The sequence below is a fragment of the Salvelinus sp. IW2-2015 genome, linkage group LG19, assembly GCF_002910315.2.
Source record: "Salvelinus sp. IW2-2015 linkage group LG19, ASM291031v2, whole genome shotgun sequence".
Taxonomy (NCBI): domain Eukaryota; kingdom Metazoa; phylum Chordata; class Actinopteri; order Salmoniformes; family Salmonidae; genus Salvelinus; species Salvelinus sp. IW2-2015.
This window is the reverse complement of record NC_036859.1, coordinates 19437709-19454781: the sequence shown is the minus strand read 5'-3', so window position 1 is coordinate 19454781 and position 17073 is coordinate 19437709. Positions and strand designations below refer to the sequence as shown.

Genomic DNA, 17073 nt, shown 5'->3' with positions numbered 1-17073 from the left:
TGTCACGAATCCCGCTTCCTGAGTCTGGGTTTGCCTGTGTGTCTGTCCTGGAGTGTGTTTCAGGTGTCCTGGAACGCACCCTGTCTGGTTGCCGGGCGAATTAGCTCATTGGGAGATTGATTTCACCCGCACCTGTTTCCCGTCAGTAATCTGCACACCTGTCCTGATCATCATCTCTACCCTTCAAAAACTCTGACCTGACTTCCATTCCCTGCCGGATCGTTAGCCATGACCACCATTCTCCCGGAACCCATCACCCATCCCTGTCTGCTCGTCGCTAGTGTTTTTTCCTATCCTTTGGATCTGCTCATCCACGCCCATCAACCCACCTCCGCTGTCCGCTCCGCCACCCGGAACTATCTACCTCCACGTTCTCATCATTTAAATAAATTCTCACCATCYTCATACTCACCTTGTCCTGGTCTGCTTCTGGGTCCGATTTTTGTAAAGCGTGACATCAATGCCATTATCCTCGTAAGGTGCGGTTTTGAAAGTTGTTAAAAACAGAGTTGTCAATCATTTTGATCCCTACCTTTTGGAGGGAAAAAGGTATTACTTGTTAAACAAAATATTTTTCTCTGAGAAATTGTATTTGTATAAAATAATATATTTTTGCAATTTCTTTGGCATAAACTATAGCTCAGTGTTTGAATTATTTTTTACAGTTGTTTTTGCTAAACTTCGTAAAGGGCATCAATAATTTCAGACCACACTGTATATTGCTTATTCTTTTCATCCCTACATACAGTGAGGGAAAAAAGTATTTGATCCCCTGCTGATTTTGTACGTTTGCCCACTGACAAAGAAATTATCAGTCTATAATTTTAATGGTAGGTTTATTTGAACAGTGAGAGACAGAATAACAACAACAAAATCCAGAAAAACGCATGTCAAAAATGTTATAAATTGATTTGCATTTTAATGAGGGAAATAAGTATTTGACCCCTCTGCAAAACATGACTTAGTACTTGGTGGCAAAACCCTTGTTGGCAATCACAGAGGTCAGACATTTCTTGTAGTTGACCACCAGGTTTGCACACATCTCAGGAGGGATTTTGTCCCACTCCTCTTTGCAGAACTTCTCCAAGTCATTAAGGTTTCGAGGCTGACGTTTGGCAACTCGAACATTCAGCTCCCTCCACAGATTGTCTATGGGATTAAGGTCTGGAGACTGGCTAGGCCACTCCAGGACCTTAATGTGCTTCTTCTTGAGCCACTCCTTTGTTGCCTTGTGTTTTGGGTCATTGTCATGCTGGAATACCCATCCACGACCCATTTTCAATGCCCTGGCTGAGGGAAGGAGGTTCTCACCCAAGATTTGACGGTACATGGCCCCGTCCATCGTCCCTTTGATGCGGTGAAGTTGTCCTGTCCCCTTAGCATAAAAACACCCCCAAAGCATGTTTCCACCTCCATGTTTGACGGTGGGGATGGTGTTCTTGGGGTCATAGGCAGCATTCCTCTTCCTCCAAACATGGCGAGTTGAGTTGATGCCAAAGAGCTCCATTTTGGTCTCATCTGACCACAACACTTTCACCCAGTTGTCCTCTGAATCATTCAGATGTTCATTGGCAAACTTCAGACGGKCATGTATATGTGCTTTCTTGAGCAGGGGGACCTTGCGGGCGCTGCAGGATTTCAGTCCTTCACGGCGTAGTGTGTTACCAATTGTTTTTTCTTGGTGACTATGGTCCCAGCTGCCTTGAGATCATTGACAAGATCCTCCCATGTAGTTCTGGGCTGATTCCTCACCATTCTCATAATCATTGCAACTCCACGAGGTGATATCTTGCATGGAGCCCCAGGCAGAGGGAGATTGACAGTTCTTTCGTGTTTATTCCATTTGCGAATAATCGCACCAACTGTTGTCACCTTCTCACCAAGCTGCTTGGCGATGGTCTTGTAGCCCATTCCAGCCTTGTGTAGGTCTACAATCTTGTCCCTGACATCCTTGGAGAGCTCTTTGGTCTTGGCCATGGTGGAGAGTTTGGAATCTGATTGATTGATTGCTTCTATGGACAGGTGTCTTTTATACAGGTAACAAACTGAGATTATGAGCACTCCCTTTAAGAGTGTGCTCCTAATCTCAGCTTGTTACCTGTATAAAAGATACCTGGGAGCCAGAAATATTTCTGATTGAGAGGGGGTCAAATACTTATTTCCCTCATTAAAATGCAAATCAATTTATAACATTTTTGAAATGCGTTTTTCTGGATTTCTTTGTTGTTATTCTGTCTCTCACTTCAAATGAACCTACCATTAAAATTATAGACTGATCATTTCTTTGTCAGTGGGCAAACGTACAAAATCAGCAGGGGATCAAATACTTTTTTCCCTATATTGTCCTGGTTCATTTCCTCACATCCCGCCCTATCTCTATGAGAGTTCCTGTGAGTCATGTTACTCGGAAGTCTGTGTGAAGATGTGTTAGTTCACGGATGCCAAGTCAGAGCAAGCCCTCTGTACTGCGGCTCCCCTGTGATTACAGAACTTAACTTTTAGGTTTGTCTGTGTAATTATCCGTGTGCGATACTGAAGGAAATTACTTTGCCTCCGCAAGGAAGGAGAGGGAAAAAACACAACACCATACACTCATTATAAAGTGGAGATTAATGTAATCAGGCACAAGCGAAAACCAATATATTCCCTGAAGGGATATATGCTGCTGTATTGATTTGATTCAAAGCGACAAATGGCTCTGAGATGTGGCTCCTGCTGCCGAGCCTCTTCAACTAAAACTTGACCCCATTTCCTCTTCTCCTTCTGTGTCCTCCAGATCAGCTTTGGAGGCATGCCTGTCTCTGCCAAGCCCAGCTCGGGAGGCAGGGAGAACTTTGTTGGTTGCATGGAGGGCATCACCTACAACGGTGATAACATTACCAACCTGGTCAAGAGAAAGAAAATTGATACTTCAAGTTTTGTAAGAACATTTCTGTCATTTTTTGTATACCTGAGTGTCATCTTTACTACTTGGTTTGTGATTCACTAGTATACCTTGAAAACATAAACGGTAGGAACAGCCATGTATTTGTGATTACCTATTTGGAAAGGCCAGTGACGCAACACCTCACTTCAATTCAATATAATTTGCCTTTTCACTGAGGCGCTAATAAAACAGGCTTTAGTGCATCTATAAATCACACTCCTAGAAAAAAAGGTGATCTCTAGAACCTAAAATGGTTCTTTGGCTGTCCCCATAGGAGACCCCTTTGAAGAACCATTTTTGGTTCCAGGTAGAACTCTTTTGGGTTCCATGAAGAACCCTTTCCAGAGAGGGTTCTACATGGAACCCAAAGGGGTTCTACTTGAAACCAAAAAGGGTTATCCTATGGGGACAGCCGAACCATTTTTTCTATGAGTGCAGAAGTGAAGAAACTCTTACCTTGTGGTGATGTCGGAAAACAAATACATTTCTTCGAAGTCATATGCTGAATAAAAGAGTATTCCATGCAATGGGATTGAACCCAATAAATGTGTCAAGCTTCAGAAGCCCTCAGCATAGGGTTTAAAGCAATTACTGCTCTGTTGTCAATGGTGTGTGATGGTGTGTGAGCCATTACTGCACTAAAGTATGGATCTAACCATTGTTATTGATTTCACTTCTTATGTGCCTCTTAGCCCTTTTTTTTCTGTGAGCAAATGGGTTTACCAAACTGTGAGATATCCACAAAGTTTATTGGTGTTGGATTGCATGCTTTGCTTTCAGCACAAGTGGAGAGAGAAAGATCAGCTTTGATGAGGAGAGCAGACGAAAACGGTTTTAGTCAAGTGCTGTATGATGAGTGTTTTTCTGTGTTGGAAATAATGCAGGCACTTGCATTTTCCAATGCATTAAACCCCAACATTTACATCTAAAAAGCACTTTTGGTTTTCTGATGTATCTCTTATGCAAAATATATGCTAACCAGAGGAGGCTGCTGGAAAGAGTTATAGGAGGATGGGYTCATTGTATTGGCTGGAATGGAATAAATGGCTCATTACAATGAGCCTGTCCTCCTATAGCTCCTCCCACCAGCCTCCACTGATGCTAACTATATTTATATGGTTGTGCTAATGTCTTGAGTTGAAATCAAGAGGGAAAGCTGCCTTAACTTGTATAAGTGTTTGCTGTCATACTTTCTATCCCCCTTACAGAGGAACCTGACGTTCTCCTGCAGCGAGACGCACTCCTTCCCCGTGTTCTTCAACGCCACCAGCTTCCTGCGTCTCCCGGGGCTGCAGGACAGTGACACCCTGTCGGTCAGCCTGTCCTTCCGGACGTGGAACCCCAGCGGCCTGCTCTTCTACACGGCCCTGGCTGATGGCGTGGTGGAGGTGGGCCTCACCGAGGGAAAAGTCACCGTCTACATCAACGTCGCCCAGAAGAAAAACACACGTATAGACATCTCCTCAGGTATGGTCTAGTTAGTACGGCCATGCTGGCTAATGCACTAAAGTAGACRTGTTTATTTAGCCCAAAGACCCTCCCTTCATTAATTCATTCTCTCTATCAATTTGGGGAGGCCCTCCCCATGAGGGTCTTCYGTAGCTGAAGCTCTGTCTGTTAGGCCCTGTGTTCTCAGTCTTTCTCAGAATTTCTAGTTGTTTTTCTGATGTTTCAGTAATTGCAGTTGTCTGCTCATCACCCACCTTGACTGATTCATAAAGCCATATTGTTCTGTCTGTGGTCTCTGTTCAGGTTCGGGGCTCAACGACGGCCAGTGGCACAACGTCTACCTCCATGCTCTGGAGAACTACGCCATGCTGACCATTGATGGTGACGAGGCGTCCACTGTCAGAACGGTCATTCCCATTCAGATCAGAACAGGGGGACAATACTACTTTGGAGGTACTTACAGAGATGGCTTATAACAGAGCCATATACAGTACATGTATCTCTGTACCGATATATGGCTCTGGTCTATAATGTATAAGCCCTTGTTATGGGCTTTGGCACATACTTATTCATTATTACATTTTCCTTAATTCAGTCTGACAAACACTATTGTGATTTGTTGATTGCACATGGAGTTTTTTGTGTTTGATGGCAGGCTTTGTCATTAAATCCTCTTTTTGTTACTTTTGATTGGTTGCCTTTTTGTTGTCTTTGTGTTTTGATTGCCTTTGAAGTACTGTAGTTGCCTTTAAGAGGGTGTATTAAATATTGAATGAAAGCTCCATAATGTTTTAAACCAAAACACAATGCTCATATAATTAATGTTGCTTAATACCTGAACTGTGTCTCGAAACTTTACTTTTCAAACAGAAAGCGCAGTCTTGACCATATGAAAAACTCTTGTACCTTTTTCCTGTAGGCTACTTCCTGCGTACCAACACGCCCCCTGCCCAGCGCTCCTTCCAGGGCTGTATGCAGCTGATCCACGTGGACGACCAGCTCGCTGACCTGGTGGCTGTAGAGCAAGGCAACATGGGAACCTTTGAGAATGTCAGCCTGGATATGTGTGCCATCATAGACAGGTAATATTCTATACCATTTATACCATTCCCTTGCTTAGCTGACTTATTCAAACCAGACTTTTTTCTTTGCTGTTGATCATGAAAGTAAAAGTATAAACGCGTGCTATAACCTTACCTGAGGGGCTACCTGCTTCTTGGGCATGCGTCGCACTGTCTATTCACAAAGGCAGCACGGGTCCCACCAACTGCACCATCGTGTGGACCGAGAGGCTTTGTCTCTCAGTGAGAGGTGAGTATCGGGTATAAGTATGAAGACCAAGCAGGCGTCTCACACAGAGAAAATGAAAAGGAAAACGCCACACACTGCTGTTCATGCTCCCAGGTGATTTTATTGATACGTTTCGACCCCTTAGGTCTCACACAGGGACACAGCGAGAGGCGGGGATCAGCGGATCACACAAGGCTTTGGTATAGGATGTCTTAGTGTGCAATCTTTGTGTTCCTGCTGGTAAATGCACGCGTACACAAGCACACAGCCACACAGGCGCACATCCCCTAAGCTAAGCTCATTAAAACCATGAAGTGGAAAAGCACTGCTCCTCCTGAGATATGGAAATGCAATTTCACCGAAAGGTTACTCAAAATATGGATATGYGCTAACATTCTTATCCGGATAAACTAATTAAATTCATTCTCACAGTATGTGGGTTCACTCCAACACATGGTTCTGGTTCATAAATGGAATCTTATCTCTGTTTCTTATTCTCCGGTAGTGATTAGGAGTCAAACTGTAGATCCCATTAATCCAACCTTATGTTCCGGAATTGTTAACGACACCGTTTGAAATGTCAGAGTAAGACATTTTCAGAAAAGTTAAAGACAGTCATGCGGATTTGTTTTCATCTTAAAGTTGGAATCCGTTGCGGTGAAACTGCCACGTCTGTTTGTGATATTACAAAGACATTACTTCAAACAACAAACACTGTTTGAGACAATCATTGCACATCACTGCACATGCAATAGAACAGCAGAGTGTGAAAAAAAATATATATATATATTACGTTGCTCAATGCTCATATCCTCCTTTTCAAAAACAAAAACAAAACAATAATAAAAGCGCCTGTGACGCTGTTTTGCCTAATGCGGATCTCAGCTTTACCATCAGAAGTCAAATCAAAGTTGATTATTATTCTAGGGAGATTTGTGTAGTATGTATGTATGATAGATCCATTTATGGTTGAATACTCTTGATGTGTGGTTCATTTGGCTTATGTATTATGGTAACGCTAATCCGATACACCAGATTTTCTCTCGCATTAAATAGGAATGTTTCCAACATCTCTGGCCTGTGCATATTTACAGAACTGTGGTGATGATATCCTCAGTCTAAACAATGCTACCGGGGCGAATTCACCTACCTTCAATTGGAACTTCATGTTACTACAGCCCTTTGATCACACCAGCAGGTTTAATGCTTTTAACGCTGGGCATCTGGGGATCTGGGGAGACACATAGGTGTAGGGGTCCCCGCACTGGAAATGAACTAGTACAGTGATAAAGTGATAGATCCTACCATTCACCACACTGTGGTATCAAACATACAGTACCAGTCAAAGGTTTGGACACACCTACTCATTCCAGGGTTTTTCTTTATGTTGTACTATTTTCTACATTGTAGAAATCAAAACTATGAAATAACACATATGGAATCATGTAGTAACCAAAAAGGTGTTAAACAAATGAAAATACACTTTATGTTTGAGATTCTTCAAAGTAGCCACCCTTTGCCTTGGTGACAGCTTTGCACATTCTTGGTATTCAGCCAGCTTCATGAGGTAGTCACCTGGAATGAATTTAAATTAACAGGTGTGCCTTGTTAAAAGTTAATTTGTGGAATTGCTTTCCTTCTTAATGCGTTTGTACCTATCAGTTGTGTTGTGACAAGGTATGGGGTGGTATACAGATGATAGCTCTATTTGGTCAAAGACCAAGTCCATATTATGGCAAGAACAGCTCAAATAAGCAAAGACAAATGACAGTTCATCATTAATTTAAGACATGAAGGTCAGACAATACGGAACATTTCAAGATTTTTTGAAGTTTCTTGAAGTGCCGTCGCAAAAAACCATCAAGCGCTATGATGAAACTGGCTCTCATGAGGACCACCACAGGAAACGAAGACCCAGAGTTACCTCTGCTGCAGAGGATAAGTTCATTAGAGTTAACAGCACCTCAGATTTCAGCCCAAATAAATGCTTCACAGAGTTCAAGTAACAGACAGTAACAGATCTCAACATGAACTGTTCAGAGGAGACTTTGTGAATCAGGCCTTCAGGGTCGAATTTCTGTGAAAGAAAACACTACTGAAGGACACCAATAATAAGAAGAGACTTGCTTGGGCCAAGAAACATGAGCAATGGACATTAGACCGGTGGAAATCTGTCCAATTTGAGATTATTTTGTTCCATTCGCCGTGCTTTTTTGAGATGCAGAGTAGGTGAACGGAGGATCTCTGCATGTGTGGTTCCCACCATGAAGCATGGAGGAGGAGGTGTGGGGGTGCTTTGCTGGTGACGCTGTCTGTGATTTATTTAGAATTCAAGGCACATTTAACCAGCATGGCTACCACATCATTCTGCAGCGATACGCCATCCCATCTGGTTTGCGCTCAGTGGGACTAATATTTGTTTTTCAACAGGACAATGACCCAACAGACCTCCAAGCTGTGTAAGGGCTATTTGACCAGGAATGAGAGTGATGGAATGATGCATCAGATGACCTGGTGTAACGTCTGCTTCCAACTCAYACTCTCAAACACATAGATCCCCTGAACGCAGCTCACTTTCCAGCCCACTTTCCAGCTCACACTTTCAAACACATAGATCCCCTGAACGCAGCTCACTCTCCTGATCCCAATCACCTGMATTCTGATCACCTGTTCACACACCTGTATGTCATGTACATACAGTATTTAGTTCAGTTCATTGCACCCCATCATTGTGAGGTATTGTTTGTTTTTGTACGTGTTCTATTCGGAGCTCTGTTTAATTCCTCACGTGTATCGTAGTTTTTGGCCATCCTCACTAACGAAGCCTTTTTGCCTATTCCCTGCCTGTACTTTTGCCTATCACATTTCCTGTCATCAACCTCTTGCCTGATCTCCCGGACTACGATATTAGCCTTTTCCCTACCTGTACTGTTACTTTTTTGGAGTCCCTGTGTATGACCTTCTGCCTGCCCCTGGACCCAGCTACCTGCCTCCTCCTGTGTATGACCTTCTGCCTGCCCCTGGACCCAGCTACCTGCCTCCTCCTGTGTATGACCTTCTGCCNCCCTGGACCCAGCTACCTGCCTCCTCCTGTGTATGACCTTCTGCCTGCCCCTGGACCCAGCTACCTGCCTCCTCCTGTGTATGACCTTCTGCCTGCCCCTAGACCCAGCTACCTGCCTCCTCCTGTGGTCCTTTACTAATAAACACCTGCTGCACCCTGCGCTTGAAACCAGCACTCTGTCTCCCATCGTACTCATTACACCTGGCCTCCACAATCACCCGACCTCAACCCAGTTGAGATTGTTTGGGATGAGTTGGACCGCAGAGTGAAGAATCTAGAATATAAAAAATATTTAGATTTTTTGGTTACTACGTGATTCCATATGTGTTATTTCATAGTTTTGATGTCTTCACTATTATTCTACAATGTAGAAAAAAGTCAAAATAAAGAAAAACCCTTGAATAAGTAGGTGTGTCCAAACTTTTGACTGGTACTGTACATGGAAAAAAAGGTCACAAACCTCCTCACAGCTCTGCGGGTTGGCTGATTACTGTCACGACACAGAGACACCACAGTGATATTTAACCCCCGTTGTCTCACTAAGGTCAGCGTATTTCAATTAGACGGCACTTCTTCGTCATGTGAATATGATTTGAAGAAGTACCAAATGTATGCAGCCTCAAATTAATTAGTTTTTGAGGGTAGATGATATTTGCAGGATGCACACTAGGAAAGTTATTATCCCTACGATCTATCCTTTTCTGTCCCATCTGTACAGATGTAGGATCTTAATTTGATCACTCCGTTGCAGGAGAACGTGTAACGTATTTGAGGTTTAAAAAGGCTTCTGATGTTTGTCATTTCTACTTTGAAATTTCATACTTAATTTTCCCTTACGAAAAATGTATCAACCCCTACAAAATCATTCATTAATTATAATCCACATAATAATTCACATTTCCTGTTGCTGCAGGATTATTTCCCTGCTGTAGCAAACTGGCTCAAATTATGATCCTACATCTGTAGTTTCACAAAGGTCAAAGTAGTTCAATTATCGGTCACTTCTGCTACTTCATCATGTGATCTACCCCCCCCCCCCACAGATGTGTACCTAACCACTGTGAACATGGAGGCCGATGTACTCAAACCTGGGACAGTTTCAGGTGCTCCTGCAATGGGACAGGCTACACTGGGGCTACATGCCATACATGTAAGTATCCTCCTCCTCAGCCTATCAAGACATCTTCATACAGTATATGGACATCTTCATCTATGATCTCTCATTATTCATACCCTCAGGGACCCATCTGAAACATCAGTTACATTTTTGCACATTCACCTCACTGACATTAAAACCACATGGGGAAACTCCTGGATTTATAATGATGAATAAGTAATTCTGCTGTAATGTAAGCTCCATAATACATGTGGTTTCCTCTCTCGCATGTGTATTCCTCTTCTCCAGCCGTGTATGAACAGTCCTGTGAGGAATACAAACATCTTGGTAAAACATCTGGCACGTACTGGATCGACCCTGATGGGAGTGGTCCCGTAGGCCCCTTCAAAGTCAACTGCAACATGACTGGTAAGAGTACAGTACCTCCCAAACCTACCGAACAGATAATCCACTTAACCTTTATGGCATCAAATGATTTTATCCCATCCCAGCAGGCAAATCTGGTTGAAATGACATCATTATAACCAGAATACAACAAAATCTGGTGTTTGGTTGTAATTTGGGGTGGCAGGTAACCKAGACGTTAGAGAGGCGGGCCAGCAACCGGAGGACTTAAATTTTCTGTGGACTGCAAGGAAAATGGATCAATGAAGTATTGTTCTTCTTCTGGTTGTAGTAACATCATGGCAACCAGTTTTGACCACTGGGATAGCTGACCTACATTTCGTTCCTCTCCTGTAAATATTGGTCACGCTGACTGGTTTTTGATGGTGTTGTTGACTATTTTGCAGAGGACAAGGTGTGGACTACAGTGAGAAACAACCTGTCTCCCCAGACCTCAGTGAGTGGCTCAGACTTGGAGAGGAAGGCTTTGCTGCAGCTCAACTACAACATGTCCACAGAGCAGGTGACCTTACTACCTTATGACCCTATGACATCATCACCCATTCATGATGGAACCAGCTCAATGGAAAAGAAACATGGATTTTATTGGCAGGTTTAACGCACACGAATTAAGTCTAGTTTTGGACTGAGAACCATGCTCAATGGAGAAACTCCATGGTTATTCTTTGTGTAGAGAAACCAGCCCTATGTGTATTGTAAATGCATTTTTATGTTACTGTCGAAGGCACTAGCTAGCTACATTGTTTATTAAAGATGTTCTCTCAGTGTATTTTCACTCAGCTCCGCTACGATCCTCAATTACTAAATGTTATGCATTCTGCTTTGCTCAAACCCTGTTTTCTCTCCCTGTGACAGGTGACAGCCATCACGAGCAGTGCAGAGTACTGTGAACAGCATGTAGCCTACGCCTGTCGAATGTCTCGACTGCTCAATAACCCAGGTAAAGAGGACATTGTGTGTTTTTTGGTGTTTGTATGTGTTTTTGTGTGCTCATATGTATATCTGAGAAAAGGATCTGTTTCTAAAGGGAAATACTATTATTTCCAACAAAGACACACTGTAATTTATGCATTTGGAGAAATAATATGCCAAGAATATGCCGTCTTCTCTTTTCCCTTCCCAGTATTTGTTTTTGATGAATGTTCATTTAAGTGTTGTCAGATTGTATAGCAGATGGTTATTAGCATTTGGGCGACAAATCTAGAAAATTCTTATCTATTTTATTTGGCAAGTGTTTCACAAGATGAGAAGGCAAGCAGGCGTACATTAGATAGCGTCACAGTAGTTGTCATCCCTTGTCATTACTCATAGAAGAGACCCAAGTGCTTATTCCAGTGGCTCTCTTCCCATCTCATGGAAAAGAGGAATACTATCTGTGGCAACTGGAACTGTTTCATTCCCTCAAGCCAACTACAGGAAATATTACAACTGAAATTCCATGACAGCCACAGAAACCCAAAGGCTCTTCAGTGTCTTCCAACAATCTAGTGTTGTTTTGTTTGCCGTTTTTTACCTTGTTTCAGTTTCATCTCATCTGGTGCTATCAAGCGACAGCCGTTCCCCCTGAGGGTCCATAGAGTTCTGAAAATGGTTTTGCCATTTGTGCATTCTCTCAAAGTATATACAGTTGAAGTCAGAAGTTTACATACACGTTAGCCAAATACATTTAAACTCAGTTTTCACAATTCCTGAGCTGGTGTAACTGAGTCAGGTTTGTAGGCCTCCTTGCTCGCACTCGCTTTTCCAGTTCTGCCCAGACATTTTCTATGGGATTGAGGTCAGGGCTTTGTGATGGCCAATCCAATACCTTGACTGTTGTCCTTAAACCATTTTGACATAACTTTGGAAGTATGCTTGGGGTCATTGTCCATTTTGAAGACCCATTTGCGACCCAGCTTTAACTTCCTGACTGATGTCTTGAGATGTTGCTTCAATATATCCACATGATTTTCCTGCCTCATGATGCCGTCTATTTTGGGAAGTGCACCAGTCCCTCCTGCAGCAAAGCACCCCCACAACATGATGCTGCCACCCCCGTGCTTCAAGGTTGGGATGGTGTTCTTCGGCTTGCAAGCCTCCCCCTTTTTCCTCCAAACATAACGATGGTCATTATGGCCAAACAGTTCTATTTTTGTTTCATCAGATCAAAGGACATTTCTCCAAAAAGTACGATCTTTGTTCCCATGTGCAGTTGCAAACCGTAATCTGGCTTTTTTTATGGCGGTTTTGGAGCAGTGGCTTCTTCCTTGCTGAGCGGCCTTTCAGGTTATGTCAATATAGGACTTGTTTTACTGTGGATATAGATACTTTTGTTCCTGTTTCCTCCAGCATCTTCACAAGGTCCTTTGCTGTTGTTCTGGGATTGATTTTCACTTTTCGCACCAAAGTACGTTCATCTCTAGGAGACAGAACGCGTCTCCTTCCTGAGCGGTATGACGGCTGCATGGTCCCATGGTGTTTATACTTGCGTACTATTGTTTGTTCAGATGAACGTGGTACCTTCAGGCGTTTGGAAATTGCTCCCAAGGATGAACCAGACTTGTGGATGTCTACAATCTTTTTTCTGAGATCTTGGCTGATTTCTTTTGATTTTCCCATGATGTCAAGCAAAGAGGCACTGAGTTTGAAGGTAGGCCTTGAAATACATCCACAGGTACACCTCCAATTGACTCAAATTATGTCAATTAGCCTATCAGAAGCTTCTAAAGCATGACATCATTTTCTGGAATTTTCCAAGCTGTTTAAAGGCACAGTCAACTTAGTGTATGTAAACTTCTGACCCACTGGAATTGCGATACTGTGAATTATAAGTGAAATAATCTGTCTGTAAACAATTGTTGAACTTGTGACATGCACAAAGTAGATGTCCTAACCGACTTGCCAAAACTATAGTTTTTTAACAAGAAATGTGTGGAGTGGTTGAAAAACGAGTTTTAATGACTCCAACCTAAGTGTATGCAAACTTCCGGCTTCAACTGTATGACCAGCATAACAAGTTTTCATCAAATCCTTTGGATGTGTTAGGATCTGAGACAATGGTCGGACTGACTGGAGATGTTGACAGATAAAACCCACACATCATTCGTGTTCTGGTGAGCTCTGTACACCTTGCCGCTCGACAGCTGTTTAGCATGGTGAAAGGGAGCGTGTTGGTTGGCAGCATCAGTGAGTTGAAAGAGATGAGGAGTCACACATTCCTGGTCAGAAGACTGCCTGGCTGTACTATTTCTCCCTCATTTGGTAGTCTTATTGTGTTGGCCCCAGTGGTGCCCATTCAACCAGTATTGAGGAATAGAAGCCTACTCTACCTGACATTATCCCCTTGCTGGTGTGCCTCTCCCCTCTCACTCAACGGGGGGACGCTTGGCCTCCAGGCCCTCAGCCTGTCTCCTTCTCATCACCATAAATAACCTGAATTATTGATTACTTTATATCCAGGGAATACACAGCACTAGTCCACACTGCTCCCCCCAATCTCCCTCCACTCTCTCTCTATCCAGCCTCCTCTCTCCATCCAACCCCCTTTCTCTGTGTGTGTGTCTCTCTGTCTCTTTCCCCCCTCCCTTTCTCTCTCTCTCTCCATATCCCACTCCATATCCCACTCTCTCCCCTGCATGTGGGGACCAGTGTGGAACATAGGTACCTTGCAGGAAACAACCAGTGTAACAGCCTTTGTTCTTTCCCTGGAGCCTCACCACCTCACTATGTGTCCCCCTGGCTATTACTGAAACAATTTTGGGAGATATCTAGGAAGGCGTGTGTGATGAACAGACCACCCCAGCTGCTAAAAACCTCAGACGCATTATCCTTCCAATATTATTTCCCCATTGATGTAAACACTGCATAAATGTTTCACCGTCCCCTTTGATAATGTACTACAAACCTATTATTATTTTTCATTCAATTATTATTTGTCATTCACTGGAGGGCAATTTTTGCCAGGTGCTGCTGATAAGTAACAATGACAAGATGGAAAGTGCCTAATCGTTTGGCTCTAATTAAATAACACTTTCTTGTCTTTTGAAAATTACTGTAAACATTGWTTTTTTATTTTTTTTATCTTTTCCCACTGCTTATTGTTATGGCAGACATGACCATTGTCTGATTATTCGGAAAATATGAAAATAATTCAAACGCATAATTCACATTGTAAACAGCAAAACACAAGAGTGCTTTTAAAAGTTTCTAGAGATGATGCAGTAGTCAGTACACAACACAAGGATGGTGGAGATGTTGAAGAAGAACAAACGCCCTGGGGAGTGTTTGCCTTGATAAATGATCTTGTTTGTCCATCTATAGAACAGACATTTCCACTTGATGTGATTCCTCACACCAGTTATTTTCCCATTCCCTAGAGCGAGTCATTTTTTATTACCTGGAGTGCTGAATAAGACTATCTGTCTGTGATGCTGTTGGTGCGCGGGTGAAACAGGGTGAATAGCTGATTAATAGACCACAGAGCTTCTCTCAATCAATAAAAAGTAAAGTGTCAAACGGAGTGAGGGAAACGGATCATCTGGTAACGCTTGTGCTGTACATGAGGGTCTATACATACTGTAGGCTTGTACATAACCGTTTTATGGCGTCTGACGTATTCATACAATATGCATCAATAGACCCATCTCAACTTCAATGCTATTTGCCATGAAAGATTGACATCAACAAAGGTAGCATTGTATTATTTGTATACCAGCAGAAGAGTAAATGAAACAGCTTAGACTATGGTCATTTGTTTAGATATACACAAATAATGTAGCATCATGCTTATGTATTGAGTATTTTGTTGTTTTGGTATGTTCTGTGCTGATTCATGCTGTTATTTTGCAGCTGGGTCCCCATTCACATGGTGGGTTGGCAGGGCCAATGAGAGGCATTATTACTGGGGTGGTTCAGGACCAGGAATCCAGAAGTGTGCCTGTGGAATCGAGAGAAACTGCACCGACCCCAAGTATTACTGCAACTGTGACGCTGACCAAACGCGGTGGTGAGTGACTCCACTCTGAACAACACTAGAGATGAAATGCTACAGTATGGAAACGTAAGCTAGATCTAGTTATCCTGAAATGTATCAAGTAATACATTGTAACATTTTCTTTGTGCTACAATCTTACTGTTGTGCCTTTTGTAGTGAAAATTTTCCTCTGTATTTCATATAGTTTTGTGATGTATTTTTTTAGGAGAGAGGACTCTGGTCTCCTGGTGTATAAAGACCATCTGCCTGTGAGTCAGGTGGTAGTTGGTGACACTAACCGTGCTGGCTCAGAGGCTAAGCTGACTGTGGGTCCACTGCGTTGTCAAGGAGATGGTGAGTTTGTTATCATTTCCACACCTTAGAATGCCAATCAGTAATGTACACAGGCAACACAATGTGAATTATTCCTCTTTCCTGTCTGTTTCCCAGGTAACTACTGGAACGCAGCATCCTTCAACACGCCTGCATCATACCTGCACTTCCCTACCTTCCAAGGGGAGACCAGTGCTGACATCTCTTTCTATTTCAAGACTTCCTCTTCTTATGGTGTCTTTCTGGAGAACCTTGGCAATGCTGACTTCATCCGCCTGGAGCTAAAAGGTGAGTGTACTACTACTCAGTAACAGGTCGATATACACTACCTGTAGACCTGTATTATGGATGTGTGTGCAGTTCAGTATCAAAGCTCTACCTCCACATCTGCAAAAAAAACTTCCATTACAATATATAATGTATAGATGCAGTATAAATTCAGTGGTTTGGACAGTGTTAGTGAGGCTTATTCACAGTAGATATCGACCTAGACTTTCCACTAAGTCTTTCCTCTAAGTCAAAAAGGATCATGCCTATCTTGCAGCCACAAAACAAGAATCTCTTGTTCCTACTAAAAAACAAACCACCAGCCACTAAGCAAGTGTCACGTGCCATGAGAGCTACTGTAAAACAACATTCAGTTCTTAGTAAATCTCCACAGTCAGCTCTTGGGGACTGTAACAAGATGGTAGATTGAATTTTGGGGCACCAGTGTGTGTGTACTGTAGAGTCGGAGAACATGTTAGAAGACCAACCCTCCCAAAGTACCTCTAGGGCTCTCCATAAAGGCTGCCATTGATCTCATCGATTGCAGGCTATACTTCTGTCATTTTTTCATCAGATATTAAACTTTAGCGCTTTAGAAATGGCTGGAAGTCAGTATTAACTTAAAGTTCACCAGCACAGTGGGAACCCTGTTTGGAAATGGTATTGTTAGATCAAATTGGTTTCCAGTGACATTTAAGCATGATTTTTGAGCTGGTGGGGGAGCAGTTTCCTTCCGCTGGGAAAGATCAATGGTCAGAAATATCTTTGAGCTGCTTCCATCGCCTCAGGCCCCATTTGTTATTGTTTCTGACCCTTTTTCTCTGGCAGGCTTCAAGCTTTACTGACGCCATCTTTTGGTGCAATGAGTTGACAGTATTTGAGCAGTATTATTACAGTGATTCAGTTGCTCTGAAGAAACAGTGTCTCTTCTTTAGAGACACGGACAGAAAATATTCTGTAAAAAACATTTCATATTTAATAGTTTCCCCCCATTTTAATATTCACAAGGTACAGTATTAGTCTGCCAAGAGAAATGGATTTACTGAGCCCCTTGTAAGCTTTTGTGTTTTAAATAATTTTTCACTCAAAACTCTAGAGTACCGTTATGCATTAGAATTTCTCTTTAGAGCTTGGCAATGGCAGTTGTTTTAATGAGACTTGGCCCCCCTCCAAAATTCTTCTCTGAGCTTCAGGAGGTTCTCTGCCAGTCCTGCAGGCCGAGCATCTGCTCTGAACAGGTGGATCTATGATTGACAGGGCTCCCCTATGTC

At 42.8% G+C, this 17073-nt stretch overlaps 1 protein-coding gene across 1 annotated transcript in view; it reads left to right on the top strand.

Moving 5' to 3' along the window:
- The window catches only part of LOC111979240 (contactin-associated protein-like 2), a 64097-nt gene that overhangs the window by 25694 nt on the left and 21330 nt on the right, over positions 1-17073 (top strand). Inside the window, exons 7-17 of the mRNA XM_024009637.2 lie at positions 2777-2920; positions 4135-4393; positions 4679-4828; positions 5295-5457; positions 9773-9879; positions 10135-10254; positions 10638-10753; positions 11107-11191; positions 15079-15235; positions 15429-15556; positions 15653-15823. Of these exons, the coding sequence (XP_023865405.1) occupies positions 2777-2920; positions 4135-4393; positions 4679-4828; positions 5295-5457; positions 9773-9879; positions 10135-10254; positions 10638-10753; positions 11107-11191; positions 15079-15235; positions 15429-15556; positions 15653-15823 (1600 nt within the window). The remainder of the gene's footprint in view (positions 1-2776; positions 2921-4134; positions 4394-4678; positions 4829-5294; positions 5458-9772; positions 9880-10134; positions 10255-10637; positions 10754-11106; positions 11192-15078; positions 15236-15428; positions 15557-15652; positions 15824-17073) is intronic.